Source organism: Trichomycterus rosablanca, chromosome 18 (assembly GCF_030014385.1).
Source record: "Trichomycterus rosablanca isolate fTriRos1 chromosome 18, fTriRos1.hap1, whole genome shotgun sequence".
In the NCBI taxonomy this organism is placed as follows: domain Eukaryota; kingdom Metazoa; phylum Chordata; class Actinopteri; order Siluriformes; family Trichomycteridae; genus Trichomycterus; species Trichomycterus rosablanca.
This window is the reverse complement of record NC_086005.1, coordinates 1564637-1590014: the sequence shown is the minus strand read 5'-3', so window position 1 is coordinate 1590014 and position 25378 is coordinate 1564637. Positions and strand designations below refer to the sequence as shown.

Genomic DNA, 25378 nt, shown 5'->3' with positions numbered 1-25378 from the left:
TCATACCAATAAAGCTTCTTTTGAGTTTGAGTTGAGTGGCTGACTTTTATTTTGAAAACAAGTTTTTCTGTCAATCTCAATGCTGCTGTTTTCATGCTCCTGTACAGACCGGTGCGTGGACCAGGTAGCCCTTCCAGTTCTGGTCTAATCCAGTCCACTTCTGAATCCCAGTCCTGACTTCTGATCCTTCTTCCCAGTTGCTCAATGGGTGGGAAGAAGAAGAAGAGTGCAGGTGTAAGTCCTGCTCCTGCAGCTCCAGATTCTGCAGCCAAGAAACAGCAACAACAGCAGCAGCAGCAGAGACCAAACACCAAAAGCACTAAAGGTTTAGTACAGTACTGAATCACCTGATCCTGCTGACTGTATCCTCGCTGTGTGTAGTTTATATGAGTGTCTCTTGTTTTCCTACAGCACCGAAAACCTACACCCTGTCCAGCACCACCTCCAGCCAGGGAGAGTCTGGAGGAGTCTCAGAAAAATCAGTGCTGAAGGTGAGTCCACAGCTGATCCATGCCTGATACTTGGCTTTTTATTTCAGTACCTCTTTCTGTAGCTTTTACAGGTTCTGACTGTAGCTGTTGTTGCTCCCCTGTACCTCATGCATCAATAAAAAGAGGCTACAATAGGACCACCACTGACTTTATATGATTTAGGTCGTGGACTACTGTCAGTACTGCACTGTCTGGTATTGGTACGACTGTATCATGGTTGTGTGTGTGGTGCTGGTACGAATGAATCATGGTAGTGTGTGTAGTGCTGGTACAACTGTATCTTGGTAGTGTGTGTAGTGCTGGTATGACTGTATCGTGGTAGTATATGTGGTGCTGGTACGATTGTATCATGGTAGTGTGTGTAGTGCTGGTACGACTGTATCTTGGTAGTGTGTGTAGTGCTGGTATGACTGTATCGTGGTAGTATATGTGGTGCTGGTACGATTGTATCATGGTAGTGTGTGTAGTGCTGGTACGACTGTATCATGGTAGTGTGTGTAGTGCTGGTACGACTGTATCTTGGTAGTGTGTGTAGTGCTGGTATGACTGTATCGTGGTAGTATATGTGGTGCTGGTACGATTGTATCATGGTAGTGTGTGTAGTGCTGGTACGACTGTTTCATGGTAGTGTGTGTAGTGTTGGTGCGACTGTATCATGGTAGTATATTTGGTGCTGGTACGATTGTATCATGGTAGTGTGTGTAGTGCTGGTACGACTGTATCGTGGTAGTATATGTGGTGCTGGTACGATTGTATCATGGTAGTGTGTGTAGTGCTGGTACGACTGTATCATGGTAGTGTGTGTAGTGCTGGTACGACTGTATCTTGGTAGTGTGTGTAGTGCTGGTATGACTGTATCGTGGTAGTATATGTGGTGCTGGTACGATTGTATCATGGTAGTGTGTGTAGTGCTGGTACGATTGTATCATGGTAGTGTGTGTAGTGCTGGTACGACTGTATCATGGTAGTGTGTGTAGTGCTGGTACGACTGTATCTTGGTAGTGTGTGTAGTGCTGGTACGACTGTATCGTGGTAGTATATGTGGTGCTGGTACGATTGTATCATGGTAGTGTGTGTAGTGCTGGTACGATTGTATCATGGTAGTGTGTGTAGTGCTGGTACGACTGTATCATGGTAGTGTGTGTAGTGCTGGTACGACTGTATCTTGGTAGTGTGTGTAGTGCTGGTACGACTGTATCGTGGTAGTATATGTGGTGCTGGTACGATTGTATCATGGTAGTGTGTGTAGTGCTGGTACGACTGTTTCATGGTAGTGTGTGTAGTGCTGGTGCGACTGTATCATGGTAGAGTTGCCATGGTGATGGTGGACGCTGGCGCATTTGGCTGCCGCTACCGTTACCGTATTTTACCGTATTTTATTGTATTTTTATCGTTTTTCGTTTTCATCTTTTTACACACCTTGTGGATCTATTTCTTTTATGTTACTTTTGATACTTTTATTTGTGCTTTTGATACTTTTTGTTCTTTCTACTGTACATCGCGTCTGCGGCCGGTGGTGAACGGTGGATGAGTTTTCCTGGGATCGGCACGATGTTGAACTATTCCGTTGACCAGCTGAGGAAGTTCAACAACTGCACTACTCCATCGTGTATTTCAGTCATCAAACAGCTTGGACTCCTTCGCCGGCCTCGTTATATTCACAGGGGCTCCCGGAGAAAGCTTGTTTATCTTCGAAACGGTAACGCTATTCCATCCTTCTGGTCAGCCGTGCGCACTGTCGCTCCGCAAACACGTCATCAGAGCGCTGCTGCCTTGCACACCAGTAGCGGTGTAGTCTCCATGACAACGCTGTCCACGGAGTGGGATGGGAAACGCGGAGTGGACTTAGCAAATCTCCGTTCTCTTCCTCGTTCCTCACAGCCAACTACACAACAATACCACTTGAAAATGGCATTGCTTAATGTTCGTTCACTCAACACAAAAAGTACTGTACTTAGTGAATTTATATCTGACAGTGAACTAGACTTTTTCTGTCTCACTGAAACTTGGCATAAACCCTTGGATTATTTTACGTTAAATCAGACCACGCCAATGGGATACTCATATATTGATGAACCTCGTATGGAAGGGCGAGGTGGTGGTGTTGCTGCAGTCTATAGGGATGATATTAAAATAACCACTTTGTCTTTTCCTGCTGCTCTTTCTTTTGAACACCTGGCTTTCAAGTTGTCAGGGCCTACTCCTCTGGTCACTGCTGTAGTTTATCGTCCGCCAAAGCCAAACGCTTCCTTTCTCTCTGATTTTTCAGATTTTTTAACCCAGCTTAGTGCCCTCTCATCCTCTGTACTGCTTATGGGTGATTTTAACATCCATATTGATGACAACAACTGTAAATTTGCCAGGGAATTTTTGGAATTGTTACAGTGTTTTAATTTCACACAACATATACATTTTCCAACTCATAAAAAAGGTCATACTCTTGACCTTGTCTGCTCTACTGGTGTCCTAGTTCATCAGCCGTCCAGCCATGACCTTACTGTCTCTGATCATTTGACAATCATCATGGACATTGAGGTCACTAGGCCCATCACTAGAGCTAAACGTAAAATATCCTTCAGGAATCTTCAATATATCTCTCCCTCTGCTTTCTCAGATTCTCTTGTTAAAAAGATGTCTGTCTGTCCTGTACTGTCTAGTAATTCATCTGACCTTGTCGATTACTATAATGACATACTCGCCTCATGTCTTGATGAGCTGGCTCCTTTGAGAACCAAATTTGTTTCATTTAGTCATTCCGCACCATGGTACACAATTGAGCTTCACCAAATGAAATCCCGTAAACGCCAGCTTGAAAGACTTTATAAGAAAACCGGTCTAACAGTACATTATCAGATTTATTCTGATTATCTTCAACATTACAAAGACGCTCTTACGGCAGCCCGATCCACTTACTATTCCGAACTCATACATGCTGGATCAACAAATCCTAAGACTCTCTTTTCCACAATAAATAAACTTCTCAAACCAGTTGACAATACTACCAATTCCTTTACAGTTGACAAGTGTAACTCTTACCTCTCATTTTTTCAAACAAAAGTTGAGAATATCCACAATTTTCTGACAGTTTCCCCTGTCATCTCTGTTTCTCCGCCTATCTCATCTCAATTTATTACCCAGCCTCTGTCTCAGTTCTCACCTGTGTCTCTTTTGGACCTATCTGAGATCTTAACAGGGATGCGAAGCTCCACTTGTGTTTTGGATCCTGCTCCATCAAAACTTGTTAAGGGTTGTTTTCCAGTTATCTCATCACTTATCACAGAGATAATCAATTCCTCTCTTAGTTCTGGCTCAGTCTCTCAATCACTCAAATTGGCTGCTGTTACTCCCATACTTAAAAAACCTGGACTTGACTCTAACATTATGAGTAACTTTCGGCCCATTTCCAATCTTCCATTTCTGTCGAAAATACTGGAACGTGTTGTTGCCTCACAGCTCAAAGATCACCTAAATTCCAATAATCTATTTGAATCATTTCAGTCTGGTTTCCGCCCCCAGCACAGCACTGAGTCAGCCCTCCTCAAAGTCACAAATGACCTTCTTCTTTCCTCAGACTCTGGACAAATTAATATTCTCGTCCTCCTTGATCTTACTGCAGCTTTTGACACCATTAATCACTCCATTCTTCTGTCCCGCCTTGAATCCTCTGTCAACATCACTGGTACTGCCCTTTTGTGGTTAAGGTCATATCTCGTAAACAGACAACAGTTTGTTAATATCAACAATTGTAGTTCTGCCATTGCTCCACTGTCCCAAGGCGTTCCCCAAGGCTCAGTGTTAGGTCCCCTTTTGTTTATTCTTTATATGCTCCCCCTTGGTGACATCATACGTCGGCATGGTTTACATTTCCACTGCTATGCTGATGATATTCAGCTTTACATCTCCTCCAAATCCATTAATACTGAACTTCACTCCACTCTGACAAATTGCATCACTGAAATGAAATTGTGGATGAAAGCTAATTTCCTCAAATTAAACTGTGAAAAATCTGATATGATCATTGTAGGTCCTACATCCCTGGCAAAAACCACAAAAAATTTTCAAATTACCATTGATAATGACACTTTGTCTCCGTCTTCTAACATCCGAAATCTTGGTGTAATTTTTGATAGCAACCTCTCTTTTGACCGCCATGTAAATCACATCACCAAAACTGCTTTCTTTCATCTAAAAAACATAGCACGTCTACGTCCATCACTCTCCTTTTCTGCCGCCGAAACCTTGATTCATGCTTTTATTACATCCAGAATTGATTATTGCAATAGCATCCTTTATGGTACATCTAACAAAATCCTAAAAAAACTTCAGTATATCCAGAATTCAGCTGCTCGCCTCCTTACTCATACTCGCTCCCGTGATCATATTACACCTGTTCTACAAAAACTTCATTGGCTTCCCGTTGCTCAACGCATTCAATTCAAAATTCTTCTATTCACTCACAAAGCTCTCCATAATCAGGCCCCATCCTACCTCACCGACCTGCTCCATCAGCACATTCCCTCCCGTAGCCTTCGCTCTTCTGAGGCTAACCTACTGTCCATACCCTCTAGGACCAAGCACCGGACCTGGGGTGACAGGGCCTTTTCCATAGCTGCTCCATCTTTATGGAATGCTCTCCCCAAACACCTACGAGATTGTCCTGACCTGTCCAAATTCAAGTCACTTCTCAAAACTCATCTATTCAATATGGCATTTAACTTGTAACAACACGAAATAAATGCTTTTATTTTTGCTATTCTTTTTAATAGTTTTTATACTTAGATCACGACAGAAATGTGAAGTCCTAGATCCTAAAACTTGTAAAGTTTTCAGTTTCCTGATTGCATGTAAATCTGTCCTGTTTCTGTCTAATTTTAAGAAATTGTTCTATATTTGTTGTTCTCTCTCATAATTTAGCTAATTTTTAATGAACTGTCTTATGCTGCTCTCTTTGTTTTTATCTTAATTATTCTTGATGTTGATGTACTATTTTGATTTTGTACTATGATTTGTATGGTGTATGTACGTATTTGTTTTGATTATTTGTCTTATGTAAAGCGTCTTTGAGTATCTTGAAAAGTGCTATATAAATAAAATGTATTATTATTATTATTATTAGTGTGTGTAGTGCTGGTACGACTGTATCATGGTAGTGTGTGTGGTGCTGGTACAACTGTTTCATGGTAGTGTGTGTAGTGCTGGTACGACTGTATCATGGTAGTGTGTGTAGTGCTGGTACGACTGTATCTTGGTAGTGTGTGTGGTGCTGGTACGACTGTATCATGGTAGTGTGTGTAGTGCTGGTACGACTGTATCATGGTAGTGTGTGTGGTGCTGGTACGACTGTATCATGGTAGTGTGTGTAGTGCTGGTACGACTGTATCTTGGTAGTGTGTGTGGTGCTGGTACGACTGTATCATGGTAGTGAATGTAGTGCTGGTACGATTGTATCATGGTAGTGTATGTAGTGCTGGTACGACTGTATCAGGGTAATGTGTGTAGTGCTGGTATGACTATCATGGTAGTGTATGTGGTGCTGGTACGAAAGAATCATGGTAGTGTGTGTAGTGCTGGTACGACTGTATTATGGTAGTGTGTGTAGTGCTGGTACGACTGTATCGTGGTAGTGTGTGTGGTGCTGGTACGACTGTATCATGGTAGTGTGTGTAGTGCTGGTACGACTGTATAATGGTAGTGAATGTAGTGCTGGTACGACTGTATCATGGTAGTGTGTGTGGTGCTGGTACGACTGTATCATGGTAGTGAATGTAGTGCTGGTACGACTGTATCATGGTAGTGTGTGTGGTGCTGGTACGACTGTATCATGGTAGTGTGTGTAGTGCTGGTACGACTGTATCATGGTAGTGTATGTAGTGCTGGTACGACTGTATCAGGGTAATGTGTGTAGTGCTGGTATGACTATCATGGTAGTGTATGTGGTGCTGGTACGACTGTATCATGGTAGTGTGTGTAGTGCTGGTACGATTGTATCATGGTAGTGTGTGTAGTGCTGGTACGATTGTATCATGGTAGTGTTTGTAGTGCTGGTACGACTGTATCAGGGTAATGTGTGTAGTGCTGGTATGACTGTATCATGGTAGTGTGTGTAGTGCTGGTACGACTGTATCGTGGTAGTGTGTGTAGTGCTGGTACGACTGTATCATGGTAGTGTGTGTGGTGCTGGTACGACTGTATCATGGTAGTGTGTGTAGTGCTGGTATGACTGTATCATGGTAGTATATGTAGTGCTGGTACGACTGTATCATGGTAGTATATGTGGTGCTGGTACGATGGTATCATGGTAGCGTGTGTAGTGCTGGTACAACTGTATCGTGGTAGTGAGTGTAGTGCTGGTACGACTGTATCATGGTAGTATATGTGGTGCTGGTACGACTGTATCATGGTAGTGTGTGTGGTGCTGGTACGACTATCATGGTAGTGTGTGTAGTGCTGGTATGACTGTATCATGGTAGTATATGTAGTGCTGGTACGACTGTATTGTGGTAGTATATGTGGTGCTGGTACGATGGTATCATGGTAGCGTGTGTAGTGCTGGTACAACTGTATCATGGTAGTATATGTGGTGCTGGTACGACTGTATCATGGTAGTGTGTGTGGTGCTGGTACGACTATCATGGTAGTGTGTGTAGTGCTGGTATGACTGTATCATGGTAGTATATGTAGTGCTGGTACGACTGTATCATGGTAGTATATGTGGTGCTGGTACGATGGTATCATGGTAGCGTGTGTAGTGCTGGTACAACTGTATCATGGTAGTATATGTGGTGCTGGTACGACTGTATCATGGTAGTATATGTGGTGCTGGTACGACTGTATCATGGTAGTGTGTGTGGTGCTGGTACGACTGTATCATGGTAGTGTGTGTAGTGCTGGTACGACTGTATCATGGTAGTGTGTGTAGTGCTGGTATGACTGTATCATGGTAGTATATGTAGTGCTGGTACGACTGTATTGTGGTAGTATATGTAGTGCTGGTACGACTGTATCATGGTGTTGTATGTGGTACTAACACGACTATATCAGGGTAGTGTATATGGTAGTAGTACGACTGTAGCATGGTAGTGTACGGGGGTCTGAATACTTTCTGAATCCACTGTGTATTACATTAGTATATCTGTATAACTCGTTCTTCCTTTGTGTTTCCCGAAGGTCGTCATTCAGCCGGTCCTGGAAAAGAAAATAATCAAACTGATCAATGATCACCGACAGGAACATGCGGACGGTGGACCGATCTCCGGTAGACTCACCTCCAAAAAACTACTGGTGAGGAACACGCCCACTGCTAACAGGCCTGTCCAGTCAATTATATAAAATAATTACATGCTTCCAACTTGGTGGCAGAATTTTGGGGAAGGTCATATCGATTCAGCGGTGTAGAGGAACTCCAGTGGACTTTGTGCAGCCCTGACCTAAACCCAACAGACACAAACAAAAACAACAGTCACAGGCCAGGTCTTCTTATTTAACATCAGTAACTAAAATTATCTTTCGATTGAATGGGCACAAATTCCCACAGGCAAATCCAAAGTCCTGCCTGAAGAGTGGAGGCTGTTACGGCTGAGCTATAAAACCAACTTTACATTACTGCTCAAGGTTTTGAAATAAGACGTCAGACAGGCTTACGGTCATGTGTCCACATACTTTTGGGCGTATAGCATAGTTGGATATTTGTCATTAACTGGTGTGTGTGTGTGTGTGTGTGTGTGTGTGTGTGTGTGTAGGACCTGTACACGGCTCTGCAGCTGTTTGGATTTAAAACAGATCACATCGAAGAATCCATGAAGAGCAGCGTTCTGTACGGAGGTGATCTTCACTCAGCGCTCGACTGGCTCTGTCTGAATCTTAGAGACGGTAAAATAACCTCATGTACCATTCGAATGCTTTTCACCCCCCTCACGCTACATATGTGGGAAAGACCCAAATGTCTAACGATCTGCTCTGGAGAAGCTGGACAACATGCGTCTTTCCTGCTTTCCGCAGATGAGCTGCCGGAGGGGTTCAGCCAGAGTTTACGTGAGGAGACCAGCAAGAGTCGAGCCAAGTTTCAGCACCCAAAAGAAGAACCGAACCAAGCAGGGATGAAAAACTGTGGCTCTAAACCTGAGGAGAAACCGAGAGCGCAGGTAAGAGATAACCAGAACGTAAACACATTCTGTTTGAAATCCCAAAAACCTCATCCAAAGCCAGATCTGAATTTAAACCCTAATATCACAACCTAAATCTGGTGTTACATTTTTAAACCCATCTGATGTAAATATTAATAATAAAGCCAATAAAAAAACTGGAATTTAGTCTAAACTCAGCTCTAGTGTGTTAATCTAAATCCTAAATTCCTCTTCATTTTGATCCAAATGTTGATTCTTAAATCCCGGCCTGATAAACGCTGGTGGAACTTCAATCACCTTGAACAAAGTCTTAATAAAAATCAGTGTTTACTAAAATGAGCTTACCATTTGCTTGGGTTCTGCGTTGTTTTAAAGCACTGCTGTAGTTTTGCAGACCTCATGAATATCAGCACCGTTGTTCGAGCTCCAACACAAATCCTAGTGATTCCCCCCCTTTTATTTAGTCATTTTCAATTCCACATTATGAATCCGCTGGCACTTCCGATCAAGGAGAGCCGGATCACCACAACCCCGCTCAGACACACGTCCAGTCTAGGGCCACTTCTTATCTCCAGCCAGTGTTGGGTTCACACACTGAGTGACCGCGGCCGTCCAATCGTCGGTGGCTCTGCTAATGCGCCAGTGTTCATACTTTTACAGTTTCCATACAGCTTTACTCTCCAGTGTGGTCTTGTTAGTGAAGATTAGAGACTCTCAACACCATCTGCGGTTACTTTTACATCCTTTTGATGCTGCAGGAACTGCGCAGGTCATACCAAACATAAACCTCTTTTTTCACACGAGTAGCTAACGCGTTGTCAGCGACGGTGATATGTCTTTTCCAATTGATGATTGTGAATCCGGTGCATTGTTTACACAAGTACATGTGAGTAGTTTGCTAACTGCATCCTTTGTGCTACGTAGTGTGTAACTGTACTATTAGCAGTTCACGGTATGGTAATATGGTAGATATTTTTGCCACAGTTGGGACTGGAACACAAAAACATGTCGTAAAAAGACCCACCCTCTCACCCACCTTTAATACAAAAGAATAATCACATCAGAGAGAGTCGGGCTTCATCAGGCTCTTGTAAGGAACCTTGTTCTGTAGTGTAAATGAGAACTATACCTCCACACAGGTGAAGGACGACGGAGCGAGTATGAAGGAGTGGATCCTACGATACGCACAACAGAAAGAGGAGGAGAGCAGCGAGGAAGAGGAGGATGAAGAAGGGAACGGTGGTGGCTCTCAGAATAAAGAGATGGATGAGGAGTTTGATCCTGTTCGTATAAACATTTGTTCTTTTTTCTTAATAAATCATTACAGTCGTACTGCTGACCACATGAATCAAAGATCATGACTCTTGTTGCAGAACGAGCGCTACCTGCTGCTGACGGCTCAGCTGTTCGATGCCAAGGAGGCCGCAGCACAAGCTAAAGAAAAGAAGGACAAAGCGGCGCAACGCAGCGCGCAGGACCGAATCCGCGTGATACAACAAGGTCTTACACACACACACACACACACACAGATTTATTCATAGAAACATCTATATGATGCGCTACATAGCTCAAGCATCCTGGCAAACTGGGCATGATCTGTACTCTCACCTTTCACAAACACTCAGTAGGTGGATTGGCTGCTCTAAACTTCCTCTGGGATGGGGGGAGCGATTGGGATGAGTGATCGAACCCCCTGTGATGGCTTGTTCAGGGTGTGGTCCTGACTTGCACCCAGTGTTTCCAGGCAAACTTCACACAAGCAAACATGTCGTGGTGGGCTAGTGTAAAAGAGCGCCGCTAAAAGAGTGTGTAGCAGCACTCTACACACACACACCTGCCACCAGGTGAGGGACAGTGGGTGACCATCTCTCTTTCACACACACTTGTGTTCTTATTATTGCTCTTATATTTAGTATTATTACTGTTTTTCTTACATGTTAATATGTATATCTGTAACTTTTTTATACAGGTATATTGTATATTTTGTACAGTTATAATTTTCTTACTATTATATTTCCTAAATGTGTAACTAAGCTTTGGTAATACGAATGTCCAGAATTTGTCATGCCAATAAAACTACACTCTGCACTGCTCTGATTTCAGAGATGAAGCCACTGGAGTCTCATCCGGTCTTCAACCCCGCCATCAAAATCACTGACGTCCCTAAAGAGGAGAAAAAACCCAGAGCTCCGGCTGTGAGCGACCAGGACGAGCAGCTGAACTTCAGCTTGTTTGAACAAGCCAATCAAACACCAGCGGAAAAAAGTACTTCATTTCTGTACTGATGGGAAAATAATACTTTTGGCTTTTTAGTCATAGCACTTCATCAGATTTTAACCGTCTTGTGTTTGTTAAATTTTTAGCGGAAAAGGTGAAGAAGGAGCCGAAAGACATCCGTGATTTTGACTACACGAGTCGTAGCTGGACAGGAAAATCACCCAAACAGTTTCTGATCGACTGGTGCAGGAAGAACCTGCCCAAGAGCCCAGCGCCATCTTTTCAGAAAGTTCAGGCTGGAAAATACTGGAAGTGCAGGTCAGTGCAGTGCAGGATTATCTCAGTACTCCATCATATTCTTGTCCTCATGAGTAAGAAAGGACCAGAAAACGAACCTTTTACTGTGTGATGAGCAATTTACTGTGAAACTTTAAGCTTTGTGTTTAGTGATTTAACGTTTTTCATTCGTGTAGCGTTCGAGCGCCTCATGTTTACTGCTTAATCTGCACTATGAGCCGTCCTAGCAATCCTACGGCAATTCAGTTAGCAATTGTTTAGTCAAAATGTCCATGATGTGGAAGTGTAAAGCAGCTAAAAACACGACTCCGGTAACTGGGTTTGGAAAACTAACAACCGATTATGTGGACGCGATGGGGGGGGGTCAAGACACGGACGAGAATTTTCGTCTTTGAGACATCACATGAAGCATCATATTAAGGTAGCTGTGCTGTGTATCATAGCTTCTATTTATTCTATCATTCAGTTTATAAGTGTCATTTAATGACTGAAAATTCTGTGAAATCTGTGATTTAAGCACATTTTCCCGTCAATTTAGCGGCGCCCTAATCATAAGCTATTGTGAGGTGTTCACTAATAACAATATTTAGGAAAGCAGGCAGATACAGGGCCTCACTCCAAAATCTGGTGCTAAGACCTCCCCAAGGAGTGGAGGCTGTTAAGAGCCAACTGATGTTACTCTATGGTCTTGAAATGGGAAATCCAATAATGGTCAGGCGTCCACATACTTTTGGCCACACTGTATAGGAATGAGTGGTAGACTTGCAGCAGTGCTTTCTGTGAGGGTTTGGTTGGTTTGTGTGCCAGGGTGCGGATTCAGAGACCCGAAGACGTGCTGGAGGTGTGTCCCACCATCCTGACGGAGGACGGCATGCAGGCGCAGCACCTAGGAGCCACGCTGGCTCTGTACACCCTGGTGAAGGGACAGGTATGGAAAGTTCTGGTTCTGTCAGGTGCACCAGTGTGAATCCTCTCACAGCCGGACCTGTCTGTCTCTGTCTGGTCAGTCAGTGCATCAGCTGCTGCCCCCTCCGTACCGGGACGTCTGGCTGGAGTGGCGTGACGGAGAGCAGCAGCAGGAGGAGCGAACGCGCTCGGCCGTCAACAAACCGCGGGACCAGTTCATCTCTCGCCTCCTGACTCGCCTCAAGCAGCAGCAGCAGCAGTCTGAGCCACGCCCTTCGGCGCAGGGTCCCGCTCGCTGCACCGAGGAATCGTGGGAAGCGCTGGCGGAGAATGAAGCGGTGGAGAAGGAGGAGATGAAGAGAGACGGGCAGGAGGACGAAAAGTCACGATCACTGTTTGTAAAACTCCGCAACTCAGAGCTGGCTCAAAGGTCGTTATATATCATTATATAACTTTAACATTCCGTGTATATAAATAACCCATACTGGTTATGCTTGGTATGTAGTCTAAATAAAATCCAGGTTCGAATACCAGCTGTGCTATAGCAGTGATGTAAACATCAGATGAAGTTCAGGATTAGTTGATCTAACTTCAGACTCTTTACTTGGAGCAGGTTGTTATCAGACCGCCAGCGGCTGCCCGTGTATCAGCACCGGGCGCGAGTGCTGGAGACTCTACGGCGCCACCGCGTGGTGGTCGTGGCGGGTGAGACGGGCAGCGGGAAGAGCACACAGATCCCTCAGTTCATCCTGGAGGAGGTGCTGGGTAGGCAGCGGGAGGGAGGAACCAAGGGGTGTAACGTAGTGGTCACTCAGCCGAGAAGAATCTCCGCCATGAGTCTCGCTAACAGAGTCAATCAGGAACTGGGGAGCGAGGAGCCACCGGGGAGCAAGGTGAGCAAGAGACGTTTTGCATGGTTTGGTCTCTTTAGAGGTATTTTTCATACACTGGTGCACCATTCCTCACTGTTTAATCCAGTAGCGTGTTCATATTGGCTGAAAGCAAGAAACCTAAGTTTAAATCACACTTAAACCTAATTGTGAATCAGGCTACATATTAATGTCCATGGTTTTAAAGTGGGACGTCCTTGGAATGGTTCCTCACATTAAACGCTGGTATGCACTGTGTGCACATGTATGTTAAAGTTTGTGCACCCCTAGTCTGTGCGACCAAATTGCACGTTTTGACACGGAGATAACTGCTTTTTTTGTAACCCAAACGTTTACAATTAGGATGTTTACTGCAGATTAATCTGGTCGGCATACCAGACTTGGCATGCCCTTCCTGGCGCGACCCTTCTACTGTATGTTTATAAGGGCCTGGGACCTGCACTGAGAGTGCACAGACACGTGGCTTGGCAGTTCAGCTGTTATCAGATCTACATTTGTATTGTTTGGGCTCTGTTTGTGTGGGAGACGTTACAGGAGAGCTTACTGAAGGTTTACAGTAAGAAGCTTACTGATCTCGTATCCCATGATATCTAATAAATGTGGATCATTTTGTAGAACACGCTGTGTGGATATCAGATCCGAATGGAGAATCGATCTAGCTCCTCTACACGCCTGCTGTACTGCACCACCGGGGTCCTGCTGAGAAAACTCCAACAGGAGCCGCTCCTCTCCTCCATCACACACATCATCGTGGACGAGGTACTTTCACTTACTCACTCAGACGGGAAGGTTTAAGCTTGATAAGCTTCGTATTGTTATGCTGTATGTATGTGTGTGTGTGTGTGTTCAGGTTCACGAGCGCAGTGTACAGTCGGATTTTCTCCTCACCATTCTGAGAGACGTGATCCAGAAGCGCTCAGACCTGCAGCTCGTCCTCATGAGCGCTACGGCAGACTGCAATAAGTTTGCTAAGTATTTTAACCGCTGTCCCATCGTCAGCATCCCCGGCAAAACCTTCCCTGTAGAGGTCAGTCTCTCAGCGTCTGTCTTCATTAAAGACAAAACAAAACCAATCTGATCTGAGAAGTGTCTGGGTGCAGTCGAACATTTTAACGATACTCTCTTAAAAAAAAAAAAACTGTGTTAGGTGTTTCACCTGGAGGACATCGTGGAGGAGACAGGATACGTACTGGACCAGGAATCTGAGTACAGTCAGAGATTTGTAGAGGAAGAGGAGGACGTCAGCATCTCCATCACGCAGAAAGGAGGAAAAACCCTGCAGCACCAGGTGCCACACACACACACACACTTTCTTTAATACATAGTTCATCCCAGGAACAAAGTTATTCAACACACATATAACCCTTACAGAAACTAATGCCATTGCAGTAACAAGATCAATTAATTCACCATTTTCATTCAGTTAACTGAACAAGGGGCGGCACGGTGGCTCGGTGGGTAGCGTTGTCGCCTCACAGCAAGAAGGTCCTGGGTTCGATCCCCAGGTGTAATGGTCCGGGTCCTTTCTGTATGGAGTTTGCATGTTCTCCCAGTGTCTGTGTGGGTTTCCCCCGGGAGCCCTGGTTTCCTCCCACAGTCCAAAGACGTGTGTACTGATTAATCTTGTGTGATGAGTGACTACCGCTCCTGTCATGAATGTAACCAAAGTGTAAAACATGACGTTAAAATCCTAATAAATAAGTAAACTGAACAAGACCAGGCTTGGTTTAGCACACCAATGTGGAGTGGTAAAACCGGCGGGTTTGAATCTGGCCGAGGCGAGCACACAAACACAATCGGCCGTGTTTAGGGGAGGGAAGGTTGGACAGGGTCTTTATATTTCCAGGACTGGTCCTGGCAAGGTACGTGAATGTATGAAATGAGACGAGGACATGTGGTGTTGTCTGTAATAGCTTATGGATAAAAGCTATTAATGAGTCTCAAAAGCTCCTCAGTCCTTTCCACAAAGCTTTTTTTTGGATGGGGGGGCTGGACCAAAATAATTCATGCTGGTATCAGTGGTGCTTTCCACAACATGTCACTGTACATGGAATATCATGATTATATTGTAAATAACTCACAATCGATGTTTACGTTGTACTCTTAATAAATAAAACGCATGTGTGATCAGGAGACGATTACGCGGGACCCCGGTTCATGCAACGATTTGGGACCAGAGCTGGATCATTTCAGCAAACGGACTCGTCATGCTCTGCAGCACATGAACCCAAACAAGATCAACATGGAGCTGATCCTGGATCTGCTCGACTACCTGGGTAATCCTCACTACAGCGAGGCTTTAACACTCTCACACACACACAAACCAGTTTAGAAAGGTAAAAAAAAAAAAAAGCAACGTCCAAATTGTGATTTAATTTAACACCACAGCCCGAGTATGTAGTCGCTGATCGTATGCTTGTGGTCACAATCATTTCTACCTGGTTCCATAAACTCTACAATGAATCCAGTGTAGTTTAACAGCCTCCCCTATTTATCAGATCTGAATCCAATGGAGCATCTTTGTTATTTGGAGATTTGAAGCATGAATCAGATGCAATTATGGGGGGGGTCAGAGTGCAGGGCCAGCCATTGTACAGCGTTCCTGAAGCCGAGAGGGTGAAGTGCTCTGCTCAAGGGTCCAACAGTGGCTGCTCGGCACCAGGTCTCATCCTGTCTAAAAACACATTGTAATTATAATAATAGGTAATAATTATAACAATAATTTCCTTCGGGATAACAATAATTTCCTTAATGAATAAACTATCTATCTATCTATCTATCTATCATCTATCTATCTATCTATCTATCATCTATCTATCATCTATCTATCTATCATCTATCTATCATCTATCTATCTATCATCTATCTATCTATCTATCTATCTATCTATCAATCTATCTATCTATCAATCTATCTATCTATCTATCTATTATCTATCTATCATCTATCTATCTATCATCTATCTATCTATCTATCTATCTATCTATCTATCTATCTATCTATCTATCTATCTATCTAATCTATCATCTATCTATCAATCTATCTATCTATCATCTATCTATCTATCTATCTATCTATCTATCTATCTATCATCTATCTACTATCTATCAATCTATCTATCTATCATCTATCTATCATCTATCTATCTATCTATCTATCTATCTATCTAATCTATCTATCTATCTGTCTATCTATGTATCTATCTATCATCTATCTATCTGTCTGTCTGTCTGTCTGTCTATCATCTCCTATCTATCTATCTATCTATCTATCTATCTATCTATCTATCTATCTATCTATCTATCTATCTATCTATCTATCTATCTATCTATCTATCATCTATCTACTATCTATCAATCTATCTATCTATCATCTATCTATCTATCTATCTATCTATCTATCTATCTATCTGTCTATCTATGTATCTATCTATCATCTATCATCTGTCTGTCTGTCTGTCTATCATATCTATCTATCTATCATATCTATCTATCTATCTATCTATCTATCTATCTATCTATCATCTATCTACTATCTATCAATCTATCTATCTATCATCTATCTATCATCTATCTATCTATCTATCTATCTATCTATCTGTCTATCTATGTATCTATCTATCATCTATCTATCTGTCTGTCTGTCTGTCTATCATCTCTATCTATCTATCTATCTATCTATCTATCTATCTATCTATCTATCTATCTATCTATCATCTATCTATCATCTATCTATCTATTATCTATCTATCATCTATCTATCTATCATCTATCTATCTATCTATCTATCTATCTATCTATCTATCTATCTATCTATCTATCTATCTATCATCTATCTATCAATCTATCTATCTATCTATCTATCATCTATCTATCTATCTATCTATCTATCTATCTATCTATCTATCTATCTATCTATCATCTATCTACTATCTATCTATCATCTATCTATCATCTATCTATCTATCTATCTATCTATCTATCTATCTATCTATCTATCTATCTATCTGTCTATCTATGTATCTATCTATCTGTCTGTCTGTCTGTCTATCATCTCTATCTATCTATCTATCTATCTATCTATCTATCTATCTATCTATCTATCTATCTATCTATCTATCCGTCTATCCATCCATCCATCCATCCATCCATCCATCCATCCATCCATCCATCCATCCATCCATCTATCTTTGGCTCCATAACACAAATGTACTACAAAGAAGAAAACATTTTGGACGTTCAGAAACCTAATTTAAAGCACCTAATATAATTATTGCAGTCATATAAACTCTGTATTTAGGATTTAAACTGTACGATTTAAACATGGGTATGGTCTCTGTGTGCTAAAGTGGCAATAAACTATAATGAATACATAAAAATCTTTTAGTACAACCATTCAGGGTAAAACTGTGTAGATATTGTGGAATGTTTATTATGACGTGTGTGTGTGCTGGTCCTAGATAAGTCGCCCCAGTTTGCATCGACCCCTGGTGCCGTGTTGCTCTTCCTTCCCGGACTGGCTCACATTCAGCAACTTTACGACCTGCTCAAAACCGACAGGAGGTTTAATTCTAAAGACAGGTAATCATCCACTGTGCCGTGTTCACGTTAGAAGAACGTTTTTCTTGATTTATTAAGCTTCATTTTCTTCATGCATGTTTGACATCATCATATTTTTAATGATGACGTTATGTTGCAGGTATAAGCTGGTGGCTCTGCACTCCACTCTTTCCTCTCAGGACCAGGCTGCGGCGTTTATAGCGGCCCCTCCAGGAGCCAGGAAGGTACTGCAGCTGTTGGGTTCAGCAGATGTGATTTCTATGTAATTGGGGACTAATCCTGAAAAAACTAAAGGATATCTGAATGGCCAAAAGTATTTGGACACCTGACTGTAAGCTTTAGAGATGTCCCGTTTCAAAAACAAATGCTGTTAAAATAGAGCGACTGCTTATTTAAGAAGCTTCTCACAAGACTTCGAAGTGTGTCTGTGTATGGGAATTTGTGCCCATTCAGTCAAAATATGACCGCATTTATATGGCTGGTTACTGACGTTGGCTGATCAAGAACGCCTCAGTGGCCGCTCAGGTGGCGCAGCGGTAAAGACACGCACTGCAACCAGGGCTGGATCTCGAAAGTGCGTCGTTTCGAATCCAGCTCTGCCTTCACCGGTCGAGGCTTTTGAGACCGGAGGGGATGCTCTCTCAGGACTGGGGCGGTTGCGCCCTCTGCTGGCTGGTCGGTGGCGCCTGCATGGAGACGGGAGGGGGTGCGGCGGAGTGTGTGATCGTCAAGTTATTAAAAAAATTATTTAAAAAAAATAATAATAAATAAAGAACGCCTCAGTTATTGTTGCTCTGTGCACAGGGGCACAGTCATGCTGGAATAGGAAAGGGCCTTCCCTAAAGTGTTGCTGCAAAGTTGGAAGCATATCCTTTCCGTTATATCATTGATTTATCACACCTGTTAGCAACTGCTGGGGCTGAAACACATTCATTCAATAATTACAAGGGGTGTCCCAATACTTTTGTCCATGTAGTGCATCATAAAGTACAATTTTTTAAATTTCATTTAATATCACTGTAGTCTTCGCCTTTGATTATTCGAAATACAGACACAGCGACTAGTTGCATATTTCATGTGTGGACTTTATTTAGACAGACAAACCTAAGACTGGCTTTAGGGAGGCATTTACGTTTTTAAAGCTTAAAGTCACGTCATTTCCTAAGAAACTAGAAGTTAACCTTGTCATACGTGTCTCTGGTGTGTGTGTGTGTGTGTGTGTGTTTCAGATCGTGCTGTCTACCAACATCGCTGAGACTGGAGTCACTATTCCAGATGTGGTGTTCGTCATCGACACGGGCAAAACTAAAGAGAATCGGTACATGATGACTTATAACATTTTTATTATATGCTATAAGGACAAAAGTATTGGGACACCCACAGGGACAGACATCCAGTGTCCTGCACAGAGCCCTGATGTGCCCCACTCAACAGCTCTGGAACATCAACATCAGTGCCCAGCCATACAAATGCTGTCATCTTTTGACTGAATGGGCACAAATTCCCACACACAGACATCATAAATCATAAGTCTGGTGAGAAGCTTCTCAGAAGAATGCCTTATTTTTTTTAACGCATCTTCTCCCCACTTTACCTCCCGATGTAGTGCATCCAATTTGTCTTCCGCTGCTGACAGACTCCGGATTTGCATCCGAGGAGAGCACGCCGCTGCCCACGCCTTCTTTACACGTGTACAGCCCAGGAGTTCAGAAATTCGGTGCTGGTGCGCCAGCGGAATATCCCGCTGCGCCACCGGGGCGCCCCAAGAATGACTGTTTTATCTACCTGAAGAGATCACACGGAGGTCGCTCTGTTTTAATGCTGTTTGTTTTTTAATTGCGACGCTCAGCAATCTCACGGTCAGGTGTCCGAATACTTTCGGCCATATATTGTACTGTACATTCTGTGTAAAATAAAGAGTGTGTGTGTGTGTGTTTGTGTGTGTGCAGGTACCATGAGAGCAGTCAGATGAGTTCTCTGGTGGAGACCTTTGTGAGTAAAGCCAGTGCTCTTCAGAGGCAGGGGAGAGCGGGGCGTGTCCAAAACGGCTTCTGTTTTCGCCTCTACACAAACGGCAGGTGAGAAACACCGAATAGCATCACGACTTCAGAGTATTTAGCTTTTTATTACATTGAAGGGATTAATATATTTGTAAATATAAAAAGGGTATGCAATTGAGTATTAAGGGCCTTGCTCAGGGGCCCAACAGTGGCAGCTTGGCAGTGCTGGGGCTTGAACTGACAACCTTCTGATTACTAGTCCAGTACCTAAACCACTGAGCTATTACTGCCCTGGTTCACCTGTCTCGTATATACATTCATTAACAATTTAATAAGCATCTAACATACAGATGAACTTTTGAGGTTTTCAATTACTGACTGTAGCCCATCTTGATCTGCACACTTTGTCAACCCCCTCTACCACATCTATTATAGGAACGAGACCCCCCCTGACCAGATGATGTTCGGGTGGTGGATCCTCACACTGACATGGTAACGACACAGTGAAGTGTGTGTTGTTCTAATATGAGTCTAGCAGGTGCAGCAGTGTTGTTGGGATTTTTTCACACCTCAGTATGAATGCTGGAAGGAGAGGATAAAAATATAAAACCAGCAGCGTCCTGTGATCTGAAAGTAAAAAAAAAAAGATAGAGGAAGATGAACACATGTCATGACAATGCAGTATTTAAAAATTCCCAACACTGCTGCACCTGCTGCACTCATATTAGAACAACTCATGCTGCCAGGTCCTTAACGTGTCAGTGTTGTTTCAGTGTCGAAAATGATCCACCACCTTAACATTATCTGCTCAAGGCGGGTCTGTGGGGGTCTGTTTTTTTAAAGATGTTGTAGAGAGGGTGACGAAGTGTACAGATCATCAGATGGGCTACAGTCAGTAATTGTATGTTCACATATTCATACAAATAAAGATGAAACTAAACCTTAAACACTGATAAAACTGTAAGTTTGTGGTCATATTATATTTTTATTTAAATGTTTAAACATTCTGAGTCTCAGTGGTTGTATTAAAAGAAATGGGACAGCAATGGATTTTGTCTTTCTACAGATTTAATAGTTTTGTTGATTACTCCAAACCCGAGATCCTCCGAGTTCCGCTGGAAGAGCTCTGCCTCCACATCATGGTGACACGTCTTATCTACCCTACTTTTACTTTTATTAATATTAATAAAGTGGTGCTTCCACATGTTATTGATAGCGCTTAACTTTCACTTTCGTAACCTCCCACACTGTCATGGCTTAGTGATGGTTAGCTGCGCAGTGGGTCAGGTCTCTCGAACGCAAGTTGCATACAATCTAACATTCAAAACACCTCAGATTAGGTGGATTTGTGGAAGGTGTGAACATGTGAGTTCACCAGGAACATTATCTTGTACTTATAGGTCCAATATTGGAATAATTACTATAATAATGACATAATTTCTCCTGTTTGAGTTCAGTCTTACGTAGGTTGATGGAGCCATTAGACAATTTGATTACCAGAAATCAGCTGCTTTGTCTTTGGTCAGGGTCACAGCAGGTTCAGGTCCACTGTAAAACACCGGATGCTAGGCAGGTTTACCCTGAACAGGGCACCAATCCATCGCTTGGCTTCGGCCGCTCCCTCAGACGTAGCCGGTCATGACTCGCCAAACTCGCCTACAATTAAACAATAATGGTATTATGATATTCTGCCAGCACACCAGCTAGCGCCCAACCGAGCAGTTCTGAATCTCGGCGTTGCCACCAGTTGGCTGGGCGCCATCTAGCAGGCATAATTGGCAGTGCCTGCAGGGAGGGATGACCGAAATATGTGGGCGGGGTCATCAAACGGTGTGTAAGGACTGTGATTGGCGGATAGAGATGCCAGTGCAGGGTTTATGGGTGGAAAAGGGTTCCGTTAAGGGCTGCACAAAAAAATCGAGGATCCCCAGCAGCAGAAGACAAATTGACTACGCTAAATTGGGAGAAAAACACTATCTTTAACATTATCTGAATAATAAATATGGGCAAAATTTAAAAATAATTATCAGAGGAGTGTAAACTGGAGTGGATGCCTTTCTCACACAAACCTCCTATTTATCAGCTATTTATATTGACAAGTGCACCTCCCGATGGCTGTCCGGCAGCCCCATATATACATACTGAATCTTGTCTGTGTAGATGCCTGGCTGGCTGATAGCACCTATGAGATTTGAACCCCAGATCTCAGTGGTAGTGAGCTAGTGTATTTTACCGCTGTGCCACCCAACTTTGTGGTGTACTTATTTAATCGAAATATGTTTGTAAACGTTATCGTTTTACGTGACCTGGTATTTACGTGTAAATTGTACAGTAATTGGTTGCTTGTCATATTAACTCCGGGGTGAATTTAGACACAGTGCTGACTGTGTAAATTGTTGGTTAATACTACATGGAACATGCGTATGTGAAAGGGTTTTACATGCTTTCAAAACTACACACACTGATCAAGTAGATCTTTGCCTTTTTAGGAAGAATCTCAGTTTAGATGATATAACTGTGTGTGTGTGTGTGTGTGTATAGAAATGCCAGTATGGTTCCCCGGAGGACTTCCTGTCCCGTGCGTTGGACGCGCCCCCTCAGCAGGCTGTGTGTAATGCAGTAAGTGTGTTGAGAAAGATTGGTGCGTGTCAGGTAGAGAGTTACACTCTCACCCCGCTGGGCCACCACCTCGCCTCACTGCCCGTCGACGCCAAGATTGGCAAGATGCTCGTCTTCGGGGCGGTGCTTGGCTGCCTGGAACCCATCGTAAGTTTAGCTTTTGAACTTCACCTGCCTGAAAGGTCTGTGCATATATACGTCTCTGCTCTAATTATTCATCGAAATGACGATTTCTGTCCCTACAGGCCACCATAGCTGCAGCCATGTCTGAGAAATCGCCGTTCTCCACCCCCATGAACAGAAAGGAGGAGGCCAACCTGGCCAGAGACGCTCTATCCATGTCCAGTTCAGATCATCTGACCATCTATAATGCTTACCTAGGGTATGTGACCAAACCCCATCCAGCCTACTCTGATCAGACGTGGTGGTGGTGGGCTAGTGAGCGGGTGAATACTTATTTAATACTGAATGGATGTTTCAGTGGGGCTGAACTCTTCCTTCGTTCCTTGCAGATGGAAGAAAGCATGTCAGGATGGTTTACGTACTGAAATGGCCTTCTGCAGAAAACACTTCCTGAACCGAACCGCTCTCATCACTATCGAGGTGACAGAATCTACTGATTGCATCTATTATTGCCTATTAGCCACATTAAACAAAACCTGATCCAACGCACGGGACAGTGGTAGCCTAGTGGGTAGGGCTTTGGGCTATCAACTAAAAGGTTGAGAGTTTGAATCCCAGCTCTGCCATGCAGCCACTTTTGGGCCCTGGAGCAAGGCCCTTAACCCTTACTGCTCCTTAGCTTCCGTCTTATTCTTCGGCTGCTCCCGCTAGGGGTCGCCGGCGGATCACGATCCACACTACCGATTTGGCACAGTTTTTACGCCGGATTCCCATCCTGACACAACCTTACCTATTTATCCGGGCTTGTGACCGGCACTACAATGCACTGGTTTATGCATCCTAGCGGCTAGCGACTGTGGGAGGAAACCGGAGCACCCGGAGGAAACCCACGCAGACACCCCACCTGGGGATGGAACCCAGGACCTTCTTGCTGTGAGGCGACAGTGCTACCCACTTAGCCACCGTGGCTCCTTAGCTTCCCTAAGTAAATGAAATTATCTTCCTTTAATGTAAAATCAGACCTGAATCATTTGGCCCAAAAGGGGGGTGATTACTTTTTCACGCCACTGTATATGGGGGGATAAGCGTATCAAAAGTAGATTTAAAACTCACGTATATTCACTTGGCATTTCTTTCTTTTTGCCTCCATCAGAACGTGAAGCAGGAGCTGGTCCGAATGGTGCAGCAGACTGGACTGAACACTTCTACATCCTCGTCCTCCATGTCCTTCTCCAAACAGGAAGTGCCGGTTATAGTGGCCGTTCTGAGTGCAGGGGTTTACGATAACGTGGGGCGCATCATTCCTACCCCGTCCGTCCTGCCCGAGGAGCGTATAGCGTGCACAGTGGAGACGCCGCAGGGGAAAGCACAGGTCCATCCGTCCTCTGTTAACCGCAACCTGCAGACTCACGGCTGGCTGCTCTACCAGGAGAAGGTACGGCGGCGTGAGCGACTCGGCTAACTAGCACTAGTGTTCACAACACAACAATGGAAAATGCAAAATTGCTTGTACTGTTAACATTTTCCACATGTCCCAACACTTTTGTCCATAATATGATGCCATCCTTGAGCTTTTAATTTGTACATGTGAATGAATGTAATATGCAGTCAGTATTAGGTGTTAAACATGATCTGATTACAGACCGTTATTGGTTTACACAGATCTGATTTGACTGCTGTGTCACTCACAGGTGAAATATTCTAAAGTCTACCTGCGAGACACCACCCTCACCTCTCCGTTCCCCATCCTGCTGTTTGGAGGAGATATCGATGTTCAACACCGGGAGAGACTCGTCTCTGTGGATGGATGGATTCACTTTCAGGTCTCATCATGCTTTTGATTCTTTAGCTAGTGATGCTTTTACTGTTTGGGTGCCTGTCAAAAGTCAGATCACAACATGGAGGAACTTTATTATTGTCCTGTCCTATCAGTGCAATTAGCTTAAATGAATATTCATGAAATAGTGCTGAAATGTAAGTGCACCCTGGACACGAGGGTAAAACAGGTAGCTGTGTACGTGCTGGTACATGTACAGTATGTGTTCACTTAATTACTGTGTTTTGTACTAAATTTACACAGTTAATGTGTTTTAGTTCCAGTCAACAATGTTTGGACACGCTTAATCCAAGTGAGTTAATCTGATGTTATGTTAAGAGCCACACAGCAGTGCCTAAGTTCCGGGAGTTCGATTCCTAGTTTTAGTCCCAAGCCCTAATAAACAAGAGGGTTGCGTCAGTAAAGCCATCCAACGTGGACAGATAAGCCTCAACCAGCTGTGTCCAAATGTCTCACTGGTTGGGTATGTCCGATCATACTGGTTTACCAGTATTTAGCTTTAATTTAATGGATGAAAATTCCAGATGTATGTGTGATTTTTATTTAATAAAATGTTTTATTCTTTATTCAGGCTCCTGTTCGAATTGGTGTGATCTTCAAACACCTGCGTCAGCTCCTTGACTTACTGTTGGAGCGAAAGCTGGCCAATCCCAAACTCAGTCCGGAAGGTAATTCACATCTACACACTCACAGCAGACGTTTCTAATTATTACAGTATTAGGTAAGAATGGAAAAGGATGGTTTACTTAAGTTCTTTTAAATTAACTAGTTGAGGAGACAAGAAATAATCAACAGAATAAAACTTAACACCAATCATGCCATGACTGACACAGATCTGTGTTAAACATGCTGTTAAAACTTAAATAAATAACTAGTTGAGACATTTGCAGACATATCTGAATATCAAAGTTCAGAATTTGGTGGTGTCTGGGTTTAGGTGGTGACGTTTTGTTCATGTGATTAGTTTTGATATCGGTCATATGTAAGACTTTCCTGTTTTTCCACAGACGAAAAGACCATACAGATCATCATTGAGCTGATTAAATCTGAGAATGCTCCACGCTGAGGCTGCTTCGGTTACCGATTGACAAACAGACTGTAACTGGGTGTGTGAGCTGAATCAGGACTGTTAGAGAGGGAATAATCCACATCCTTGGAGATAAGAATGATACTGAGACATTTCAGAAAGGTGAGGGACCGTTCCTACCTTCTCAGTGGGAGAAGAAGATTATTCTCCTGTACTGTGTTTACATGCATTGTGAAATCTGAATAAAAGTATTTTAACACTGTAGTAGTTTGTTTAATTATCTTAATCC

At 43.3% G+C, this 25378-nt stretch overlaps 1 protein-coding gene and 2 long non-coding RNA genes across 4 annotated transcripts; 1 reads left to right on the top strand and 2 right to left on the bottom strand.

Moving 5' to 3' along the window:
• The first annotated feature begins 200 nt into the window (after positions 1-200).
• Positions 201-25353, top strand: dhx29 (DEAH (Asp-Glu-Ala-His) box polypeptide 29). 2 transcript variants are annotated; one of them, XM_063013896.1, is made up of 28 exons: positions 201-325; positions 412-491; positions 7659-7772; positions 8231-8360; positions 8490-8632; positions 9754-9897; positions 9988-10114; positions 10718-10879; positions 10978-11149; positions 11936-12056; positions 12136-12464; positions 12648-12927; positions 13540-13683; positions 13775-13951; positions 14072-14212; positions 15056-15200; positions 17384-17504; positions 17623-17707; positions 18713-18801; positions 19433-19561; positions 20550-20625; positions 22025-22249; positions 22348-22484; positions 22615-22705; positions 23379-23660; positions 23917-24048; positions 24634-24730; positions 25070-25353. In XM_063013896.1, exons 1-28 carry the CDS (start codon positions 205-207, stop codon positions 25126-25128), a joined length of 4053 nt encoding a protein of 1350 aa, XP_062869966.1. In that variant the 5' UTR covers positions 201-204; the 3' UTR covers positions 25129-25353. The 2 variants fall into 2 exon arrangements, with proteins under 2 accessions (XP_062869966.1, XP_062869967.1); XM_063013897.1 differs by having other exon boundaries at positions 382-491.
• Positions 7558-9022, bottom strand: LOC134332311 (uncharacterized). Its single transcript, XR_010015238.1, has 4 exons — positions 8960-9022; positions 8234-8609; positions 7757-7918; positions 7558-7676 (listed from the first exon to the last, which is right to left on the bottom strand). It is a non-coding gene; the product is annotated as an uncharacterized LOC134332311 (long non-coding RNA).
• LOC134332310 (uncharacterized) lies at positions 18561-23399 on the bottom strand. The gene is made up of 4 exons (XR_010015237.1): positions 23339-23399; positions 20981-21139; positions 19437-19546; positions 18561-18788 (listed from the first exon to the last, which is right to left on the bottom strand). It is a non-coding gene; the product is annotated as an uncharacterized LOC134332310 (long non-coding RNA).
• Positions 25354-25378: the final 25 nt, after the last annotated feature.

What these genes read in the sequence shown, in the direction of transcription:
- dhx29 (XM_063013897.1), top strand. Translation starts at nt 205, where the DNA reads ATGGGTGGGAAGAAGAAGAAGAGTGCAGGTGTAAGTCCTGCTCCTGCA. An exon ending in CCCCTCCAGGAGCCAGGAAG is followed by an intron (nt 17,708 to 18,712) that starts GTACTGCAGCTG and finishes TGTGTGTTTCAG; the next exon opens with ATCGTGCTGTCTACCAACAT. An exon ending in TCCCAAACTCAGTCCGGAAG is followed by an intron (nt 24,731 to 25,069) that starts GTAATTCACATC and finishes GTTTTTCCACAG; the next exon opens with ACGAAAAGACCATACAGATC.